At 43.0% G+C, this 20,670-nt stretch overlaps 1 protein-coding gene and 1 long non-coding RNA gene across 8 annotated transcripts in view; one reads left to right on the forward strand and one right to left on the reverse strand.

The window, feature by feature from the left end:
• The window catches only part of LOC130143096 (uncharacterized), a 55,438-nt gene extending 43,516 nt beyond the window's left edge, over positions 1 to 11,922 (reverse strand). The window contains exon 1 of the long non-coding RNA XR_008819634.1: positions 11,850 to 11,922. This is a non-coding gene — a long non-coding RNA (uncharacterized LOC130143096). The remainder of the gene's footprint in view (positions 1 to 11,849) is intronic.
• Positions 11,923 to 11,975: 53 nt separating this feature from the next.
• Positions 11,976 to 20,670, forward strand: part of CHD1 (chromodomain helicase DNA binding protein 1) — a 58,701-nt gene continuing 50,006 nt past the window's right edge. The window contains exons 1-5 of one of the 7 annotated variants that reach the window (XM_056325707.1): positions 11,978 to 12,297; positions 13,405 to 13,556; positions 14,153 to 14,188; positions 14,332 to 14,536; positions 18,479 to 18,562. In XM_056325707.1, coding sequence (XP_056181682.1) covers positions 14,484 to 14,536; positions 18,479 to 18,562 — 137 coding nt within the window. In that variant the 5' untranslated portion in view covers positions 11,978 to 12,297; positions 13,405 to 13,556; positions 14,153 to 14,188; positions 14,332 to 14,483. Of the gene's footprint in view, positions 12,298 to 13,404; positions 13,557 to 14,152; positions 14,189 to 14,331; positions 14,537 to 18,478; positions 18,563 to 20,670 lie in introns of all 7 variants that reach the window. The other 6 variants (XM_056325706.1, XM_056325711.1, XM_056325705.1 and 3 more) reach the window with 6 other exon arrangements.

Consider the following 20,670-nt stretch of genomic DNA (forward strand, 5'->3'; position numbering starts at 1 on the left):
GTCCCCATCTGCCAGAAGACAAGCTGGCGAGGGAACAAGGCTGGCTTGGCTGAACAGAGAGGTTTTGTTGGAATTCAGAGAAAAAAGGAGAGTTTACCGCCTTTGGAAGGAGGGGCAGGCAGATCTGGAGAGCTGCAGAGATGTCACAAGGTTATGCAGGGTGAAGATTAGAGAGGCAAAAGCCCGGCTAGAACACACTGCCACAAAATATAACAAAACCAGTTTTTACAAATACATGAGAAACAAAAGGAGTAATCTTCATCCTTTATTGGATGTGGCATGGAACATTGCCACAAAGGGTGAGGAAAAGGCTTAATGCCTTCTTTGTCTTAGTCTTTAATACTAAGAGCAGCTTTCCTCTGAGTACTCAGTCCCCTGACCTGGGGGGGGGGCAGGGATGAGGAGGAGGATAATCAAGTCCCCACAGTCCAGGAGGAAACTGTCAGTGACCTGCTGCTCCAGTTAGACATGGACAAGTCCATGGGGTCAGATGGGATTCACCTGAGGGTACTGAGGGAGCTGGTGGAGGCCAGGCCACTCCATCATTTACCAACAGTCCTGGCTAACTGGGGAGGTCCCAGAAGGCTGGAGGTTACCCAGTGTGACACCCGTCTACAAGGAGGGCAGGAAGGAGGATCTGGGGAACTACAGGCCTGTCACTTGGACTTGGTGCCAGGGAATATTTTGGATCAGATCATCCTGAGCGCTATCACATGGCACATGCAGGACAACCTGGGGGCTCAGACCCAGGCAGCACGGGGTTATGAAAGGCAGGTCCTGCTTGACAAATCTGATCTTCTATGGCAAGATGACCCATCTAGTGTATGAGGGAAATCCTGAGGATGTCATTTCCCTGGACCTTAGTAAAGCCTTTGACACAATCTCCCACAGCGTTCTCCTGGAGAAACTGGCTGCCAATGGCTCAGATGACTGTACTCCATGCTGGATAAAAAACTGGCTCAGTGGCCAGGCCCAAAGAATTGTGGTGACTGGAGTTACATCCAGCTGGTGGTCAGTCACAAGTGGTGTTCCCCAGAGCTCTGTACTGTGGGGCCAGTTCTGTTTAATATCTTTATCAATGATCTGGACAAGGGAATTGAGCACACCCTCAGTAAGTTTGCAGACAACAGCAGTTTTAGGCGAAGTGTTGAGCTGCTTGAGGGCAGGAAGGCTTTGCAGAGGGATCTGGACAGGTTGGATTGATGGGCCAAGGCCAATTGTATGGAGTTCAACAAGGAGAAATGTCAGGTCCTGTACTTGGGTCACAACAACCGCACACAGTGCTACAGGCTTGGAGAGGAGTGGTTGGAAAGCTGCCTCACAGAAAAGGACCTGGGGTGCTAGCTGATGGATAGCTGTGTGCCCAGGTGGCCATGAAGGCCAATAACATCCTGGCTTTTATCTGAAAGACTGTGGCCAGCAGGACCAAAGAAGTGATTGTCCCTCTGTACTCAGCACTGGTGAAGCTACACCTTGAATACTGTGTTCAGTTTTAGGCCCCTCACTACAAGAGGGATGTAGAGGTGCTGGAGCGTGTCCAGAGAGGGGCAATGAAGCTGGTGAAGGGTCTGGAGCACAAGTCTTATAAGGAGCAGCTGAAGGAACTGGGGTTGTTCAGTCTGGAGAAGAGAAGGCTCAGGAGAGACCTTACTGCTTTCTACAACTACCTGACAGGAGGCTGTAGGCAGGTGCGGGTAGGTCTCTTACCCCAGGTAACTAGCAACAGGACAAGAGGAAACACCCTCAAGTTATGCCAGGGGAGGTTTAGATTAGATACCAGGAAAAAATTCTTCATGGAAGGGGTGATGTGGCATTGGAACAGGATGCCCAGGGAGGTGGAACCACCATCCCATCCCTGGTGGTGTTTAAAAGATGCATAGATGTGGTGCTTAGGGACATGGTGTAGTGATGGACTTGGCAGTCCTGGGTTGAAGGTTGGACTTGATGATCTCAAAGGTCTTTTCCAACCTAAATGATTCTATGATCCTATGGCTTGTTTTCTTCTGCTGCTTTTGTATCATTTTAATTCATTTATTGTGTAAGTACTTTTAGCCTTCATTTTCTTAATACAACCTGGTATAACACTGCCTCACAGGAATATTTTGAGGATCAAATCCTTAATGACAGTAAAAATGCTTTGAAGGTATTAATATATTTTGCATTTGTTGTGACTCTTCTCAGCTTCAAAGTCATTGCTTTTCACCATTCTTGATGTCAAAGAGCAAGTCATGGGTCTAACCCCAATTGTTGCTGTTTTATACAGCAATATAGTGCAGGCCATTTCAATAAACCTCTGTATGTTTTGTATGTTATATGGTTAAGTACAGAAGGATGATTCCTTTTTCAGACAGAGCCCCTGTTTACCCTCCCTTTAATTATGGGAAGAAGCAGTTTTCATATGATTTACTCAACTTCTTTGGTCTATTTTTTCCATAAGCAGTAGGGTTAGCAATAAATCTTCTCTTTGAACTGAACTTCTGCATGTTCGAAGTATAATCAGTTATCCACTCCTCTCAGAGCTAGTCTAAACTGAAGACTCAAACACTGAAAACACTCCGTTCCTCTTTGTAAACTTATTTACACGTAAAAGTACTGAAGTACTAAAAGACTATTTATTAGCGTAACTCCTAGCATGACCTACCCACTATATTGGCAAAACCGAGAGGGGGATAAAACAGTCTTATACAACTTGGACCAATTCTAAGGCAATACATGATTTCAGTTGCTCTAGTGAGAAAACTGCATTACTCCAGTATGTAAGAGGCATAATGTCCAAGGTTTTGCTATAATAGTATAATAATTATAATAGTGTACACATGTATTGGTTGTTAATATTGATGCATAAGAGTAGTCTTCTCATAGCTGAGGTGAAGATTCAAACACCTGCATTTGTAAATGTTTGTAGTGTAAACTTTGTCAGGTTGGGACATGAGTAGGGTAGGCTTTTGACTGAAACAGCCATGCAAACAAAAGTTCAAAGTGTAAATACAGTGTTATATATAGTGGCATATTGTTATGTCACTTTATGCTTCTTAACTTCCAGTGAATTATAAAATCTAAGGCTACAGTGACATGATACAAAGAATAGGCATTTTATGCATAAGGTCACAAAACAATAATGCTTAGCAAAAGAAAAGCAAGTTCCCAATAATACATATTTACAGAGGAGGGCCCACAGCACAAAAAATGCCTTATTATGGGATTTCATTAAGCAATTCCCTGATGATTGCCTAGTACCATGCCTTTTGCTGTGGCACTTCACCTGGAATGTGTGTCTGGCCAATGCTCTACCAACCAAGGCCAGCTGGCCAACTAGCTGAATTTGGGAGGACTGATAGGGAAGGAGACCACTACAAGTTCAAGATATACTAGCATGCAAACAGCAAAGCAAGAAAAAGGCCAGATGAACAAGACCTGTCTATTACTGTTGCAAATCCTGAAAAAGCTGACCTACCCTAGAATAGTATAACAGCTCTCTAGAACAGACTTATGATGGCTTAAATCTACATGTAGGAGATGACATTTTTTGATTGTTCAAGAAGCATATTAACGAACTTCAAGCTTAAGATTTTTAGGGGTGTTTTGCAAGTCAGCAGTAGAGAGAGTCTTCGAAAGACTGGCTAGTTTCTTTCCCACACATTATTGGCACTCTCCTTCTAGTAGAGCTTCCCAATGAAAAAAACATATGGTTGCTTTGGCTCTGTTTACTTTTTCATTCCCTACCTTCTTCTGCAATAACTTTTGAAATCAGCTAGCAAGTTCAGCCAGGCCTATCAAAAGTGCTGGGGCCCTGAAAAAATAAAGTCTATGGTTACAAACAGAGGTCTAAATGAAGGCCCCTGTTATCTGTTATTTGCTGGTATCCAACAAAACCAAATCAGTTCCTCCTGCCTTTCTCCTGCTTCACCCCACAGTACAGCACAGTTACTGGACTTGAAAAGAAACTTGAGGTGCTAAAGAGTGGGAAAGGTCAGGGAACATAATAGAGATTGAGATATTGCTATATAGGTGTACACTTTTGCAAGAATAAAGATCTTAGCTACTTGTTCCTGGAACACTTGTTTTTCTTCTTTCAAGTACTTGGAGACTGCCAGGTACAGCGTGAACCTGCAGCAAAGGTAACAAGTCTCACTCTGTAAACAAGAAAAAGGTATCTACTAGCTGGTGTGTTTATGGCTGGGTCTGCTCATGTCATTGTTTTCTGTTCTAAAAACAGCCGGCTCCGGTTTTACATTCAAAGCCTGAATGATTTTAAAACTGAAGTGCCCTTTTGAAATAAGGTACTGATTTTCAAGGCAATAGGCAAGAACCAAAATAAGCTGTTTCCCATCTTGGATGCTGCTACTTAACCCATATACTTTCCTGGGTAACTGAAGCACTCTGAACATTGCAAGAAAGCACAACCTGTCCTAAAGGAAAAATGGTGGCAAGTGGAAACATAGTTTGGACATGCTGCTGTTGCTCAGCAATGGCTTGCCACGCACATTGGAACTGCTCTCGTGTACAGGACCAGGGAACACAATCACAGTGTCAAGGACTTGGACAGCTACAGACAAGGTATTACTAGGCTGCCTAGGGTGATGATTATCACATGCAAACCGAGTAGCCTCAGTAAAGCTTGGAGATTATAATATTCTGCAATGAGTTTTATTTAGCTGACTGTTGGTCTCCACTTCTCTTCAGCTTCTTTTGATTCCTCTGATCTTGCCCCAAACTTAGATATGCCAAAGACTTGTTAGTTTTTATGAACTAATTTGCATCTAAAATTAGAACTAGAAAGCATATTTAGAACACTTAGCAGAATCAGTTAATTATGAATATAATCACTTCAAAAGTGAGAGCATTTGAAAACAAATCATATCAGAGCCTCCAAGTGAGAGTTAGTATACTAGAAAGATATTGGTCCATTTATAAAAGCTTCAGTCATGTTACCTACCCATCTAAGATCAGGCTTTACCATATTTAGATCCAGCCTTAAGTAGTGCGCCAAAAAGCCTGCTAGTTGAAGTATAGGCTATTTCAAACATACATCTTTACAGGGACTTATTCATTTCACTTGGGTATTTATTTTGGCTTTAAAAGGTTTTCTTTAAGTTACCGTGTAGCTATAAACCAGAACTTATTAAAGGTAATTGTTAGAACAGTTAGTGCTTTCTACCATCAGCAACAAAGAAGGCTTTACTAGATTCCCAAATTAAAATAGCAAGAACTTGATCTTTTGTATGTCTACCCTCTCAGCTTTTGAGAGGCTGTCCCCCAAAACCCCACGCAACAACAACAAAAAAAAGACACCAAAAAAGCCAAGACCAAACAACGCACAGACCTAAACCTATCAGGTTCCTAATATGGATGGACATGGGTTAAGGCTACAACTTTTATTAATTTCAGGGACAGCTGTAATTGCACCTTCATGAACAGAACAATCTGTGACTGTTGAAAACAGATAGGGAAGAACTGGAAACATAGGCCAAAGATAAATACATTCATACAAAGCACGGCCATCCACGTTCTATTGATATGAGAAAATGTCCTTCTCTTTCCAGACACAATAAAATTACAGGACCCTGAAGACTGGCAATATCATCACTGAATGAAGATATCAAAGACAATTACAAGAAAACAGTCTACTTTTTTCATTACCGGATTCCAAAGCACGACTAAAGAAATTAAACATGTAGAACTGACTGCATGAAAAGCTCCTCTTCTTCTCAGTAAAAGAGTTCTTCATTTATTTTACAAATCCTCTGAAATAATTGCTATGTATATGAACATTCTGCCTTGAAAGAAAAAAAGGCTATATAAAAGGTATGATAACAAGAAAACAGCCATGTTTAAAACTATCATCTGGCAATTCTTTATACAAGGACTGCTTGTGGCTTGAAGGATCATTATTGTAAGTTGCTTCTTTAACTCTGTATGCTAGATTTATTATTTTTATCCATAAACACCTAAGTGCTTACTGTGATTAAGCAAGCCTCCAGGAATTAATTTCTTTCTCCTATTTGAAAACATAGTCTAAAGCAGTTTACTAAAGAAAGAGACACAGGTTTGTCTGTCTTGAAAATACCAAGGGTTATTGTTTAAGAGGGAGGAAAAAGAAAAAAGTTTATTTCAATCTCAGTTTCTCTACCTAAATATTGAGATGAAAACACTAACAGACATCATGCTTATAACACATGCTTATAATACACCCTGCAGATGCTTTTAGAGAGAACTAATGCTTCCAACAAATCACTGGCAATTTAGACCAACCAAAAAAAACAGTAGAAGAAAAACTTCAGAAGGAAAGTTTAAATTTTTCTCAGCCGTCCTGATGAATGTTAACTTTGATGCCTCATTAAAACCATTTAAATGGCACTGTTTTAATTACTACTTTGATCTCTTCAGCAAAACATTCAGCCAATGTACTGATCCAATGTTTCTGTACAGGTATTCCAAACACATACAGATACTCTGTCCAGAGCAGGCAGAAATTTGTAAAAAGTTGATGTAATTGTACTGTATATGAGGTCCTTGAACCATACTTGCCCAATTATCAGTATGTTGTTCAATTTAATCAAACTCATTTAGTTAAATTTTATAGACTTTTATCAGTTGAAGTTGTTAATTCTGTTTTAACTAGAAAATCATTTACCTGAAGCTCACGTACCTACATAAAGAATTTAGACCAGCTTTTTCCTCCTAGAACTGAATCTTTTTTTCTTTTAGAAATCTATAAAAGAAGTGAATTTTCATCACCTTTGGCTTTTTTCTAAATCTTAATCTTCTTAATCTTGAGCATTGTGCAACTGGCTGGTTGATAGAGTCCCAAGTGAGGATGGGAGGTAAGTTAGAAGGGTTTTTTGGGTGTGGTAAATAAAAGAGCTAGGAGGAATAAAGAAAAAAAAACAAGAAAGATGTAGTATTTAAGTGACAGGATAATGACTAGTGTCCTACATAAATTGCTATTGATGGCTTCTTAGAAGAAGGGAGAATGCAAAATGAAATGGAATAACAGTAGAGGTACAAAATGAATGAAAAGCATGTAAACTAGACTACACCTGCTGTGTGTAACATCTACTGAGGAGAAAATCTTTGCTGGTGTATGATATATAGTATTGTAATCTATGAGCTCTTCACGACATGTTTTAGAATTAATTGAAGCATAGAAGGAGAAAAATCAAAGTACTAAGCATGGTGGGGGAGTTTAGAAAGAAGGGAAGAAACCAATACATAACTTAGTGTGTAGTTAAACGTCGAGGATACTTTTTCTGTCTGTCTTCCCTCAGTAAAGACTGCTAGATTCAGTATTTAAGGCTTCACTAGTTTGAAAAGGAAATAGCTTCTTTGTCCAGAAGATCTCCTAATGCTAAAAATAGAACAGGAATAAACCTTTCCTTTAACATAAGATACGTGATAAACATGAACGACTACCACTGTTAAAAAGGGATGTTCAGGTAAATAACCTGAAAACATAGACATTGAAATCAATTGTGTTAGTTCTGTAACAGTGCACCTAAATTGGATTGTGTATTTATCATATTTTGTCTACAAGCACAAATCCAACTCAAGAACACCCAGGAGGATAAGGGTGGGGTAAATCAGTGGCACCTTAGGCACAATTAATAGTCTCACCCACATCCTGGAAGCATGCTCAGGTGCCAGACACCTGTAATACAGTTTCAGAATAAGACTGCTTATTCCCATGGGTGATAGCTTTTCTGTAATAATGAAAAGCTTTGTCCATCTGTCCTTACAATGTTGGGCATCACATGTATTTGTCCTTTGACCAAAACCTACATGTAACAGAAATCAGTATTACTCATGGTGTGAAATGCTGCTAAGATAGGAATGCCATGTATACTTTACGATGCCATCTGGGAAAGAAGGAATTGGTTAAAGACACAATACAAACAAGTTCCAATATGAAAGAAAAACCCTTCTCTCACAGGGATGTGAAGAAAGATCTCCAGATTCTGTGGCAGCAATTTATAACCACTTTGAGAAGCAATTGCTGCTATCTTACTGCACAAGAATCACTGCATGTGCAGCTGCGTGGTGACCTAGTTCAGAAGAAGTGGCCAGAAAACAATCATTTCTGAGTGGGGCTAGCTTTTGGCTGGTATGGCAGACAAGAGGATGGGATCACAGCAGCCATAACTCCAGTTAATTTAAACAATTGTGAAACCACACCGTCAAAGCAGATCTCTTAAGGCAGCTGAGAAACTTGACCAAAAGAACTGAGGTGAAGGAAACCGAAGAAGCCAAGAAGGCTATTAAGTAAAATATAACTTAAAAAATAGATTTCTTCCAAGTTTTGTAATTAGGAGTTCATTTGTATCCTCTTGAAGCAGAAATTTATTCTGCTTGAATCTTAAGCCTGCTTCATATTACAGTGAGGTTACCAAATGTGAGACACTTTCATTTCTCAAAACAAACAAAAGGGTGTGTGCAGGTACATCCTAGAGAACAACATCTTGGGACATACTTAGAAGACTCAGGGAATGGGAGCTATCTCCTGGGTTGCAAAGTGTAGGCTAGTATTTTTAACTGTTCTGTTCAGGAAACAATTCATATTAGTGAGCACACAGGCTGGCATTTCTGATGCAAACACAAAGCAGAAAGATGTCTCACACCTCTAACTAAATTATGCAACTGTAAAAAAAGCTAAGGATTGATACTTATTGGAAAGGAGGTAGGTTTAACCTTATTAATTTGGATATGGAAGCTATTGGTGTTTAAGTCCTAGGGTGGGGCAGAGGAGCAAAAGACTGCCCAATAGTAACTCATAGTAAAGTTTACAGATAAATGCCTTTCTGGCAAAAGGGTGTTCACAGCAGGTGCAAGTATGTGTGTATCAATTAATCTAAAACAGCACTGCCCACTCCAGAACCTTCTAGCAACCACAAGGCTGCACAGCCCAAGGACATCCGACATGCTGGGTTGCATGTAACTGTGAAGAGAACAGAGGTGCTGTGCATCTGCAAATGGGACCATACATGACAACAATTGTGCAGTCTTGATAGTACTGTTGGTAAAATTCTCTAGCACTGACTGATTATTAATTTATGCTAATGCTCATTCTGTCATAAGTTTACAGGAAGTTTCTTTTGATAGCTAAAATAAGCTATTAAAATATAAGTATAGTCATACCTTCCTACCACGCAGACAATCTTGCAGAATATGACCATCAAGTGAAGCTAAGGCCCTAAACTCTTGGAAGAATGCCAGGAAATTGTGCTCATATTTAAAATGTTTGAAGATTTGGGGCCTTAACCTGCAAAGGAAACAGTGTATGTGCAGTGTGAACGATATTTACATGTAGAAACTGTCACAAAAGTAACTAACCATGAACAGACAAAGTAGTAGTTGCCATGCATAACTGGACTTTCTCCCTCAATCATTTTCCTGAAAAATAGGTAGGTTTTGTTACTTCCTGTACTAATGGCTAAACCAACTTATTGGACTTATGGGAGTACTACTTTACTTTCATTAGCAGAAGTTGATCAGTATTTTTGATGTTACTATGGATTAAACATCAGCATGTATCAAAATGAAATTATGCACATAACTCAAAGCAGCAGCCTGGAAAGATATTTTCTAGCAGAATAAAACTATTTTCTATACATGATTCTTACAGAGGCGTAGGAAGGAGAAGAAACAAGGAAAAGGATGAAATTCACAGTATCTCTGTGAATAATTAGGAATTTGAAGACAGGATAGCAATAACAGAGGAATTCAGCTAACTATGTTTAGCTTTTTGGATGGTTAATAAGAATTAAGTGTGTTCTGTAGCTAAGCAACAGGAATTGCTGGAATTTATTCAGTTTTCTTTTTCTTTTTTCTTTTTTTTTTTTTGTTGTTGTTGTTGCTGTTCTTGTGTCTCTTCTTTTCCCTGAGCATTTTTTACATAACTCTGGCTAGACAAAGTGTAGCAGTTTGTAAAACAGATTCTGTAAACGGAAAGGGATGCTAAATGCACGTGTTTCCTTTTTGCTTTATTATTGGTTTTGTTGATTCTGTGGATAATATTAATATTAAAGCTGTAAAGTATGTATTTACATATGTATACTGACCTATGGGAATTTTGCAACCAGCTCTAAAACCCAACGAAAACTGATGTTTATCGCTGTAACTCAAGCTATTAATGTGTGTAAGTCACATCATTTGTACACCTAACACCTAGTAAGTATCAGAATTCTTATCAAATTGGTCTTATCTCCTGCGTGCTGCAGGTAACTGTTTCAGTCCACAATTTCTGCCTAAGGCTTACCCCTTCTGGTTGAACAAGGCAGTGGCTTTCTACTGTTTCTTTCCTTAAAATTAACAAATCCAGAACAGTAATAAAAATCCCTCCATTAGAGTCTGAACAATCCATGGTAAAATGTTTTGTTATTAATTACCTTAATTTAAACAGTGACTCTCACTTTGACACTCTTGAATTTAAACCTCGGTCCATTGATCTTGCAGTGTTCTCGTCTATCACAATAACATATTTTCCCTTTAGCTGACCTAGCAAACAAGTGCTTCAATAGGGAACAGAGTGTAATACAACCTGCTTGTAAACTTTGAAGCTGTTTTCTTCTCTGAGCAATTCCTGGTACATTTTTTTAACCCAAGGTGGAAAAATTATTCTATGCTATGAACGACTGAGATTTTGGGGTACTTTCCTAAATGGTGCTTGAGAGCTGAGCTAGTGTTTCCCGCCCCTCCCCGTGTAGCCTCCGCTGCTCCTCAGACACCTGCTGTGCATGGCAGCTAATCCCACAGCCCTCCTGGTGGGCTGAAGGCACAGCTCCAGGAAAGCCCAGCAGCCTGGCTGAAGACTGGCAAGTATGCTAGCTGCACACTCTCCACCAAGCACTGAGGCAACCAGCTTTGCTCACCATGGAAGAGCAACCATGAGGCGAGCAACAGGCCCGAGAGGTCTCCAGCTGACTGACTGTGGCTCAGACGTTGGCTCCTGGCCAGCACAGCTCCTCAACCTTGACTTGACAGCTACTGCAACCACCTGCCTTCACTTTGCCCACACACTGACTCGCTTCCTTCAAGCTTCCCTTTCTTGATGAGCAAACTGCGTTTTCATGACAATACCGGCCTCTCTCACTCTTGTGGGCTTCTAACAAGTGAATGTCTGAAGGTCTGGTGTTAGATGTTGGTCAGCAGTGACCCCACAGTCCTCCTGTACAGCGATGAAGGATGACCACACACCAGTGCCTGTGAGGGGCAGCAGGCAGGTAAATCGCTTCCTTTCCAACACGGTGTCTGGCTGTGGTGTTGTGCTGTTTACAGCACACTGTCACTCAGCTGCCACCACTGTCCTTTGCCACTCTGGGAACATTTGGACGTACAACTTACATGACTTTCCTTCTCGTGCGGTGCTTCCCCCCCCCCCCCCCCCGTTAAGTACGCGAAGCACGTTAAGCAAACGGCTGGCGTTAATCACTTCGAAAACAGCGGGCGTCGGGCTCTGGAATGGAAGACAACCAGTCCCCGGCCAGGGGACAGTCCTCACGGAAACAAATGTCTTCCCAGCAGCAGCGCGCCAAGCCTTCCTAAATACGCCCCGGTGCCGCTTGTAACTGTGTAGCCAGGCTAAGTAATGTCGCCGTGTTCGTCGCCGGGCTGTGATTTTACACCGAAAACGCCAGCGCAAACAAAAAGCCCACGCTCCGCCGAACGGCAATGGGCGGCCCGCGCCGGACTCGCGGCCGCGGCGCTCCGGTCATGGCGCCCCTCCGGGCCGAGCCGCGCCCTGCGCCTTCCCCGGGGACGGGAGCGGCCCCCGCGCCCACTCCGTGCGGCAGGCAGGCAGGGGGGCGCTGCGGGCAGCGCGGCCGGGCCCCAACGCCGCTAGCGGCCCATCCTACCTCGGCCGCCCCCCTGTGCGCGGCCCGTCGGCGCGGCCCTCGCCCCCAGCCGTGGCTCCTCCCTCTCCTGCCGGTCGGTCCCAGGGCGCAGGGCTGACATCACGCCCGGGGTTTCCATCCGACCGAGGGAGGGAGAGGCTGCGCGGAGTGGCAGCGTGATGGCGGCGGTCGGGAGGACTTAAGAAGCGGTGGCAGAGCAGAGCAGCGTAGCGCCCACTCTGGTTTTCCGTGCGCCTCTCCCTGCCCGGTTCGGGGCCTCATTGTTCGAGCCAGCGGGCGAGCCCGTCGTGCGGGGCTGAGGAGCCGGCGGCCAGCGGCAGGAGTGGCGTCCCAGGCCCCGCCGCAGCCGCAGGAGCTGCCCCCGACCCTGGGCTGCGGCACGAACCTCCTCGCGGGGCGTAGCGCCGTCTCGGGCCGGGGCGATCCTGCGAAGGCCGGGTGCACGGAGGTAGGCAGAGGCCCGCCATGGCTCCTCGCTCTTTCGCCGGCCGGGAGTTGTGCGGCTTCCGAAGATGGAAGGGGGAGGCGGGTGGTGCTGAGGAGATGGGGCCCGGGAGCCGCTGTCGGCCGGCGGGGGCTGGATGCCCGGCGCGGGGCTGGGTTCTTGGGCTCGCTCGCTGTTTTCCGCGGAGGGAGGGAGCCGCGAGGGCCGCGGCGGGCGGCCGGAGCCGAGCCGCTCTCGCTAGCTCCTGCGGGGGGAGCCAGTGTCGAGCCGCCCGGGAGGCAGGAGAGCGGCCGTGGCTTTCCTCTGGCCATGGGGGGCGCCGGGGGAAGCGAGCATGGAGGACAGCGGCGGCCGCCGAGACACTGCCAGGGAGCTTTGGTCGTGAGCGGCGGCTGTACAGGCCGCGCCGCGAGGGAGGGCCGTCCCCGGCGGCGGAGGGCAGCCCCGGCCCGGGTGCCGCGGGAGCGCCTTGGGGCAGGCACAGGGACAGCGGCCGCGGGAGCGCGGTGCGGGCGGCCAGCGCTGGGAGGTTCGCCGTACAGCAGGAGCCGGGCGGCAGGGAGAAAGTTTCGCCGCCCCTCGGGGTACTTCCCGGGGCCCAGGGGGTGCCGGGCCTGGCGGCGAGGGGCTGCCCGGCGGCGCGGGAGGGCCGCCCAGCGGCGGGGAGCACGGTGCCGGGCGGCGCGGAGCGCGGCCTTGCGGTCAGGCCGTGAGGAGCCGGCCGGCTCACCGCCCTGGCCGCCGCGTCCCCGGCCTCGATTCGCCGCCCCTCGGGGCTGCAGGGCGCCTTCCTATCGCTTTCCCCTCCCGCATCGCCTTTGTTTGCCGGCTGGAGCGGCCCGGGTGTCTGAGATGGTGCCTGAGCGCAGGGCGTTTGAAACCCAGCCCGGAGCGAGGCTGCCCCCGCACCGCCACCCGGTGGGCTCTGCATTGGGATGTTTAATATTAGAGGAGACGCCTCGGGGCGGGCGGGCCGCGGGCGAGCCCCTGGCCGCTTTCACACCGCTAAATCTGTGAGACGCGTTGCTCTTTATCCGATTATCAGTGAGTTTAGATTATCAGTGAGTTTATGTTTGCAGGCCATTTACCGTGAGTCTAAACTTTCTCTAGCGGCCTCGGATACTGCAGTGATCCGATTTGAGATGCTCTTGTATGTGAAATAACGATCATTCCATCTGTGGGATCTTGCTTGTCTGATTTAGTGGAGACACCTATTTTAAACGGGACAGTCTTTATCTTCCTGCCTCTACTCACAACTGGATGTAAGCATTATGTGTGTATCTGGAAATGCTTCCACAATGTTTTGTGCATGAAATACATTTTACTAAGCAGATCTTAGCAGAACATTAATATCTATGGGTTTTACCTATATGTTCACATAGGCAGTTTTTCTTTTAAGATTTAGATCTACTTTGTCCTGAAGTCAGTGCTATGGCGAAAGTTAAGCTGCAAGGTACGGTGTAGTCGTGGAGTAAACTGTTTTTCTCACCTTACAATGCTAAAGAGGTTGCAATTCCCATAACATTTCCTATTCTGTAGCTAGTGGTTCAGTAGAAATTGCCATCTTTATAACACCATCAATGAGAAGTTGCATAAAGAAACATAATGGCCTTTTTGCTGGGACCTAATTGCAGTCGAACAGAAAGCTAGTCAGGTCTTTCCTCTCTTGCATTTTGTGTATTTCATTTAGTTCTTCCAAGTTTTTTAAAAATATAAGTAATAAAAAGACTGCTTCTCTGGAGAAGATTCCATCTTCCGTGTCCCCCCATCCTGTGTCGTTGTCGTCGTCCCCCCCCCCCCCCCCCCATTTCTGCAGACATCGGGAAAGAGTTTAATTGTTTGTTTTTTTTTTCCCCAGGGAAAAAATTATGATAAAATGATGAACCGTGAACAGGTAACATACAAAAAGCTATTTTAGAGTTAAAAACACGACATCAAACATGGTTCACTGTTAGTGAAAGACTGGGTTATTTTTGGTATCATTTTTAGTTGGGAAATACTTTCAAATTGTGTCAGTGTTTTCCTTTACTATTTTAGGTATTTTAGGAGAAACCTTGCATACCTGCCGAGAACACTAGAGCAAACAAATCACCTGGAAAACGTACAGAATACCAAGAAGTGGATTCTCGATATCCACCTCGTGACTTGAGTGGACTTCCGTTTAGCTTTTAAACTTCTTAATAATTACAATGAATGGGCACAGTGATGAAGAAAGCATAAGAAACAGTAGCGGGGAGTCAAGGTAAGCGCTTGCTCATTTCAGTTATTCTTGGCTATGTATATTTTGTTTACTATAGCTGCTTTATATTTGAACTTGGTGCCAAAGCTTCCTGGCTAGCAAGCAGACCATAGGAGGACTGGACATGCTTTCTTACAGGTGCTTAATCTGCTTGTTACATTCATATTGCTTCAGCTAAGAATTGTAATGATCTTGTATGTGCCTTACATAGTAAAGCTTAAATAGTATTAAAACCATATCAGCATCCAACAGAATAGTAGTACTCTTTTGAGGGAAAAAGAAATATTTGAAATGTCAAAAGCTGAAACATTGGACTAGAATGTTAAAATAAAGCTGCTGCCTATAAAGTGCAAGGTGCACATGCATAAAATGTGTTGTATAAAACCCTAACTAAGCTGTCTATAAAGGTGGAGCAGTGGGCTGTTCATATTAATTTTTAATACGGAGTACTTGATTTTTTGCTTTAGAGCTGTCAGAGCAGTATAGCTGAAAGGGTTAACTTTGATTTTGTGTTTTGAAGTGAAAATACAGTTTTCCAGCTGTTTTTTTGATTAAAAAAATTGGTCCTCTAATGTTGAATGCTAGACTCTTCCTGTATTTGGAAAAGCTTGATTAGAACTTGCCTGCATCCATAGGGTGGCTTGGAGGGGTGGAATTAGATTCTCATTCTACTAGAGCAGTGTTAAGTTCAAAAAGTCCCCTCTGTGCTAGAAAGTTTAGACTTCTAGTACTGGAAGTGTGGTGAATGCTGAAGGTTTAAGAAATCAAAGTAGACTTGCAAATAAGAAGTGGTTGTAGACTTGCAAATAAAAAGTGGTTTTAGACTTCTAAGAGGTCGTCATGTCTGTGCTGTTAGTCTACCTGTCTGTCTTTCTGCCCCTGTTTGTGATCACCACCTGTTGAACCAGTTAGCTGATTTGGTCAGAGGGTCATGAGGGAAACTGTTTTGTGGACTTCATGGAAACTTCCAGCTGGGTAGAGAGGGATCTAAATTATTGCCTCAAGTGAAGAAGTGCAAGAAGAACGCACTTGCCAGCTGGTCGGTCAGCATGTGCTGGCCATCAGGCTTGCTCATAGCACAGTGGGATCAAGTGGGAAAAGGGGAAGAGAGAAGTGTTTAGGTGACTTGTGAAAATCGCAAGATCTGTGAACAGTAAAGCTAAAGAAAGTTTAATAACTTGTGTATTTTTATGTCAAGCTTCCTGTGACATATGACAAAGGAATGTCACAGAAAGACAGTCAACTTTCAATCTTGCAAATAATTTGTAAATTGATTCATAATCAGTTTTGAAGATTTGTGCTTCCTATAAAGTTGATACTCTTCCAACTATCAAACATATTTGGAGTTTCTTCTAGTAATGGGCAAAATACTTCTGGTTATATAAAAAAAACCCCAAACACAAGGCTTGGGTGAGAAGAGAAATGTAAGCAAATAAAATGGCGTGAGCAGAGCTAGTCTTCTGAATTGTTAAGACCTCCAACAAATATGAACTTACTAGGTACAAGTCTGACTTTATGTGTGAATTTCGGACTACTTGAAACAAGCCACTTTGCTAAAGATAAGTGGGAAAACTACTTTGTATCAAGCTGTGACTGTCCATAAATATCAGTGTATCAAAGCTATTAAAAAGCTGTAGCAATGTGCAAGACTAAACCAGGTGAACCTCATAAAGCTCTCAGCAACTTCATTAAAAGTAAATACAAGAGGGTGAAGAGTACTCAAACTTGGTGCTCACCTGTGAAGTGAGACTTTGTTCTTCATCTCAAATGTCCTGCTGAGCACATCTTAAAGCTTTAGAAAGTTCTAAAATGCTAAAAACTTTTTTCCTAGGCTTGTATCAGTCATTAACCCCATAGCCTAATTCACAGACAGGTGTTAAAAAGCTTGTTTTCATGTTTGCCTTCTATTATCAGGAAACTTCTTGTAAATGAAAGGTGAAAGCTTTCCATTTTAAATGATGGAACCCTTTTGTGTCTAGCCTAGTTTCAGTATTAAAATAATTATTGCAAAAGGAATGTGACACTTACAGAGTATCTTTATATGACTTGCCCCTGTTTAGTTGTGTTTTTCTTTTTTGCAAGTTTCCAGAACACTGCATGGATTTTTCTCGGAGGGGAGTTGCCTTAGCAAGCTGCCACTGCAGGCAGCTTGCTAACTAACTTGGGAAGTGTTGCTTTATTTAGCCTTCAAATCTAGAAATGTGAATTCTACAGAATAGAAGTAGAGATCAGTAACAAAATATGTTTACAGAGCTTCTAGTAGTTCCATCCCTTTCAGAATGCTAGGGAGGAAAGTGGAACAAGTGAAGAAAGCAATTGAGAATTGCTGCTGGGAATTAGTTGCAAAGAGGGTCAAGCTCTCAAGAATATGTAGAAAAGAAGAGGTAAAGGTCAATACAGTAATAATCTAACCAGTGGCATTCGTGATAATGATAAGAAATCTTTGAAAAGTGGTTTTACTTTACAAGTGCAGTAAAGCTGTTCACCTCCTTTTATTGTCTGGTGTAAACTTCCGTGGCTGTCATTCTGGTGCAGTAGTCTTAATAACAATTCAGTATAGCCTGATGTAGGGAAGCTGCTGTCATTACTTCAGAAGGTTAAGAGAAGCAGTGGATCAGGGCTGGATTTACAAAAATACATGGTGTCGTGGATATTGTGTTGTGTTGTTTAATGGGAACACAGTGACTGGCAGAAATTGTGGAAAGCCTGTAGTATCCTCAGCAAGTAGGAGAGCTGGAGAAGGGACTGATTGTAAATGTTTGATTTTATGCATTGGGTCAGCACTGTGGTAAGGAATTATAGCCGTCCTTTACTCCCTGTGACTGGCTGTGGAGGTCAGTTATTTCTTAAGTGTGTGAATGAAATGGCTAATTTGCCATGCTCTTGCACTCCTTTCCAGTGTTGCATCTATTCATCTGTCTGGTAGATGAGCAGAAAACTTTCTCTTGCTGCAGGTGTTGAGCCTGAAGTTCTGTTTTGCTGCAGGTGGAAAAGTGCATCTCTTGTATTTTCATGGTTGAATAACTGGCTGCACTGTTTGGACTTTTCCTGCCTATTTCAGCATCCTCTGAAGCTATAAATCAGTATTAGAGCCAAACATAATGGAAACTGGAGACTAACATAAACACTGTTACCTAACCTTGTTGGTTGATGTTCTGATTTCTGTGTAGTAATTACAGTGGCGTCTACTCTCCAGTTTGTTTACTTGAAATTACTACTCTGGGATATTTTTTAGTAATTCAAGGTGAAATACCACAGATACTGTTCATCTGGACAGCAAGTGAGTGTAGACACAAACTTTATGATACTCTTGAGGTGCTGACTTAAGTAAAGCATCTTCATGCAGTGTTCTTGAAAGCGTTCTGTTGAAAACTTGAATATGAGTAAATACATTCTAGTTAGTAACAATAAAGCTTAATCAGCAAGCAAGGGCAGTTATACCTGAACTGCAAGACAAACTCCAGGTAGGACAGTGTCTGCACAAGTGAAATATTGGTGATGACTGAATAACACTATTGAATCTGATTTAGCATCTCTGCTTTTCCTATGTTTCGTGCAGAACAAGGTATAGAGCACCTGAGCAAACCTTCCTTCTCTGTAGGTAAAAAGGGATACGCTCAGTGCAGCTTATCTGGAAATAGCTGGCAGGAATGTATAGTACTCCCAGTTTTATAGAAAGCAGCTGCTTACACTTTTACCATTCTTCACACACTTGAAAGCTGATGTTAATAGTTTAATTCACTTTGTGAATTGAATAGTCTGTGGACCACAAAAGACAGTCAAGTAAAAACTAAAGACTTTGTCAGGAGGCTTCTCATACTTCCGTAGGAGGTAAAAAAGGTGAATGAATTCACTCTTGATCCATTGTTAACCTAGACTTTATACAGGAGTCTAAAAGCTCGGTTCATTCTTTTACAATGTGACTTATGTAGCTTTCTATCTTAGGGTTTGTCTTTCCAGGGTCTTGTGTAAATCAGCAGACTTTGTTCCTCATTGCGTGGTCCTGTCAGAGGCACCTTGTTTTAAGGGGTAAGCTGGTGAAGGTAAATTTAAGATTATTAAAAAGAACTAATGACTCTGTGACAAGATATGTGCTTTTAATCTGTTTCAGAGACTTGTCTCTAAGCCTTTCATCTCCCCCAAAGCATTATCCAGTTTCATTGCATAGGTATTTGAGAGGGTTGAAAAACATCAGGTAAAAACAAACATGAAAAATTATTTCCTTTAGTACTTTCATTAAGCTATGTTGCTTTTCTTGCAAAGTTGTTTATTAATAAATACTACATTCAGGCATAAATTCGTCTTGCTTATATAGGGAGTATCCAGAGACAGTGTTTATAAAACAGGACAGACAAAATTACCTCAGTGTGTCAAACTTCCATACCAAATTATATCTGATATGTGCTGCTGCACAAATGTAGCTACTTGGCTGAAGGGCTAGGTGTGAGAGATGTTTCTTGACTACATCTCCTGGAAGGTACTCTTTCTAGACTTTACACCCGAGTTTGTCAGCATACATGGAACTATACTTTTTCATGTAGAAATCCCACCCTGAAAACATGCTACTCATTTGTAGTATATACTTTTGTATGCCTGCTACTGCAAGTTATTACTGACAGCTAACTTTGTCATCATTGCTGTGGTTTGTTCTCATGGTAGAAAAATAAGTCTAACTCCAGCAGTACCAAAGAGATAATCATTATTGCTTTATCCATCATGTTTGTTTCTATTTCCATATCTTATGATGCTCCACTGTTTTGTACTCCACTGCTGTCTTTGTTTAGATTTGTGTTGGTTTTGTTTTGTGAGGGCGTTTATTTTTCTGAACAAATTACGGTGAATGTAATGTAAGGTTTCTTAATCAGGAACACCTCTAAACACATAATACTGTTTCCATTTTACTGTTTTGTTGTTGTCAGTTTTAGTAAGTACTATATATTTGCTTGGAGCTGGAGAGGGGAAGAAGTCTTATGTAACACACTCTTAGAAGAGGGACTTACAAAAGCATAAATTCTATTCTGAGTGGTGGAGTCAAGTGCCTAAAAAAGCACAAATGGCCTTCAACAGTTAATGTTAGCAAATACTGTATTTCTGTGTACAATACTTGTATTCTGTAGCTTAACTTGCTTTGCCCTGTTGTTTCTATCTGTGCTCCTATTTTAGTCTTCATACTGTTTATACTTTCTGTTGGCATTTGGTTTCTTGGAAGACCTTCATCAGTGAAGAATGTGGGGGTGGGGGGGAAAGCAAGTCAAGGACAACTTAGAGTTGGTTAGAAGAGGTCAGCAGTACCAGACAGCAAAGGGAGGACATAGTGTGACAGGGTGTATTAGGATAAATTTGTCAAACACAGGTGAATTGAGAATGACTTGTATGCGGACTGTTTCTGTGATTATATTTAAGGAATGAATGACTTTCTAGCAGAAGAGTTGAATGAAGAAGATAGACTCCTGCTCAGGATTGTCCTGCAGAAAGACTGTCTTGACTGTCTATGGAAAGGGTGAGGGAAAGACAGAAAGGTCGTAATTTGTGCTAGCTGCCTGAAAATGGTGGAGATTTCTCTTTACAGTTTTATTCAGGCTTTTTTGGAAGGAGTGTGGTGGGTTGACCTTGGCTGATTTCCAGGTGCCTACCAACCCACTCTTAATCGCTCCCCTCCTCTGCAGAACAGTGGGGGGAGAGAAAATAAGATGGAAAAAAAACCTCCTTGTGGGTCAAGATAAAGGCAGTTTAATGCAGCAATAGTAAATGTCACACATGCGGAAGCAAAGGAAAACAAAAGATGTTATTCTCTACTTCCCAGCAGCAGGACGTGTTCGGCCACTTTCCAGGAAGCAGGGTTTCAGCACGCATAGCCATTGCTCTGGAAGACAAATGTCATAAATAATGAATAGCACACACACTCCTCCTTTCTCTTAGCTTTTATATCTGAGCAGACATCATACTGTGTGGAATATCCCATTGGTCACTTTGGGTCAGCTGTCCTGCCTGTGTCCGCTCCCAGGACCTTGCCCACCCGAAGCCTGCTGGTAGCGGGGGAGGGAGGGAAGGCTGGAGAGGCAGCCTTGGTGCTGTGCGAGCGCCGCTCAGCAGCAGCCAAAACGCTGGTGTGTTACCACCACCTTTCCAGCTGCCAA

The sequence above is a fragment of the Falco biarmicus genome, chromosome Z (assembly GCF_023638135.1).
Source record: "Falco biarmicus isolate bFalBia1 chromosome Z, bFalBia1.pri, whole genome shotgun sequence".
Classification (NCBI taxonomy): Eukaryota; Metazoa; Chordata; class Aves; order Falconiformes; family Falconidae; genus Falco; species Falco biarmicus.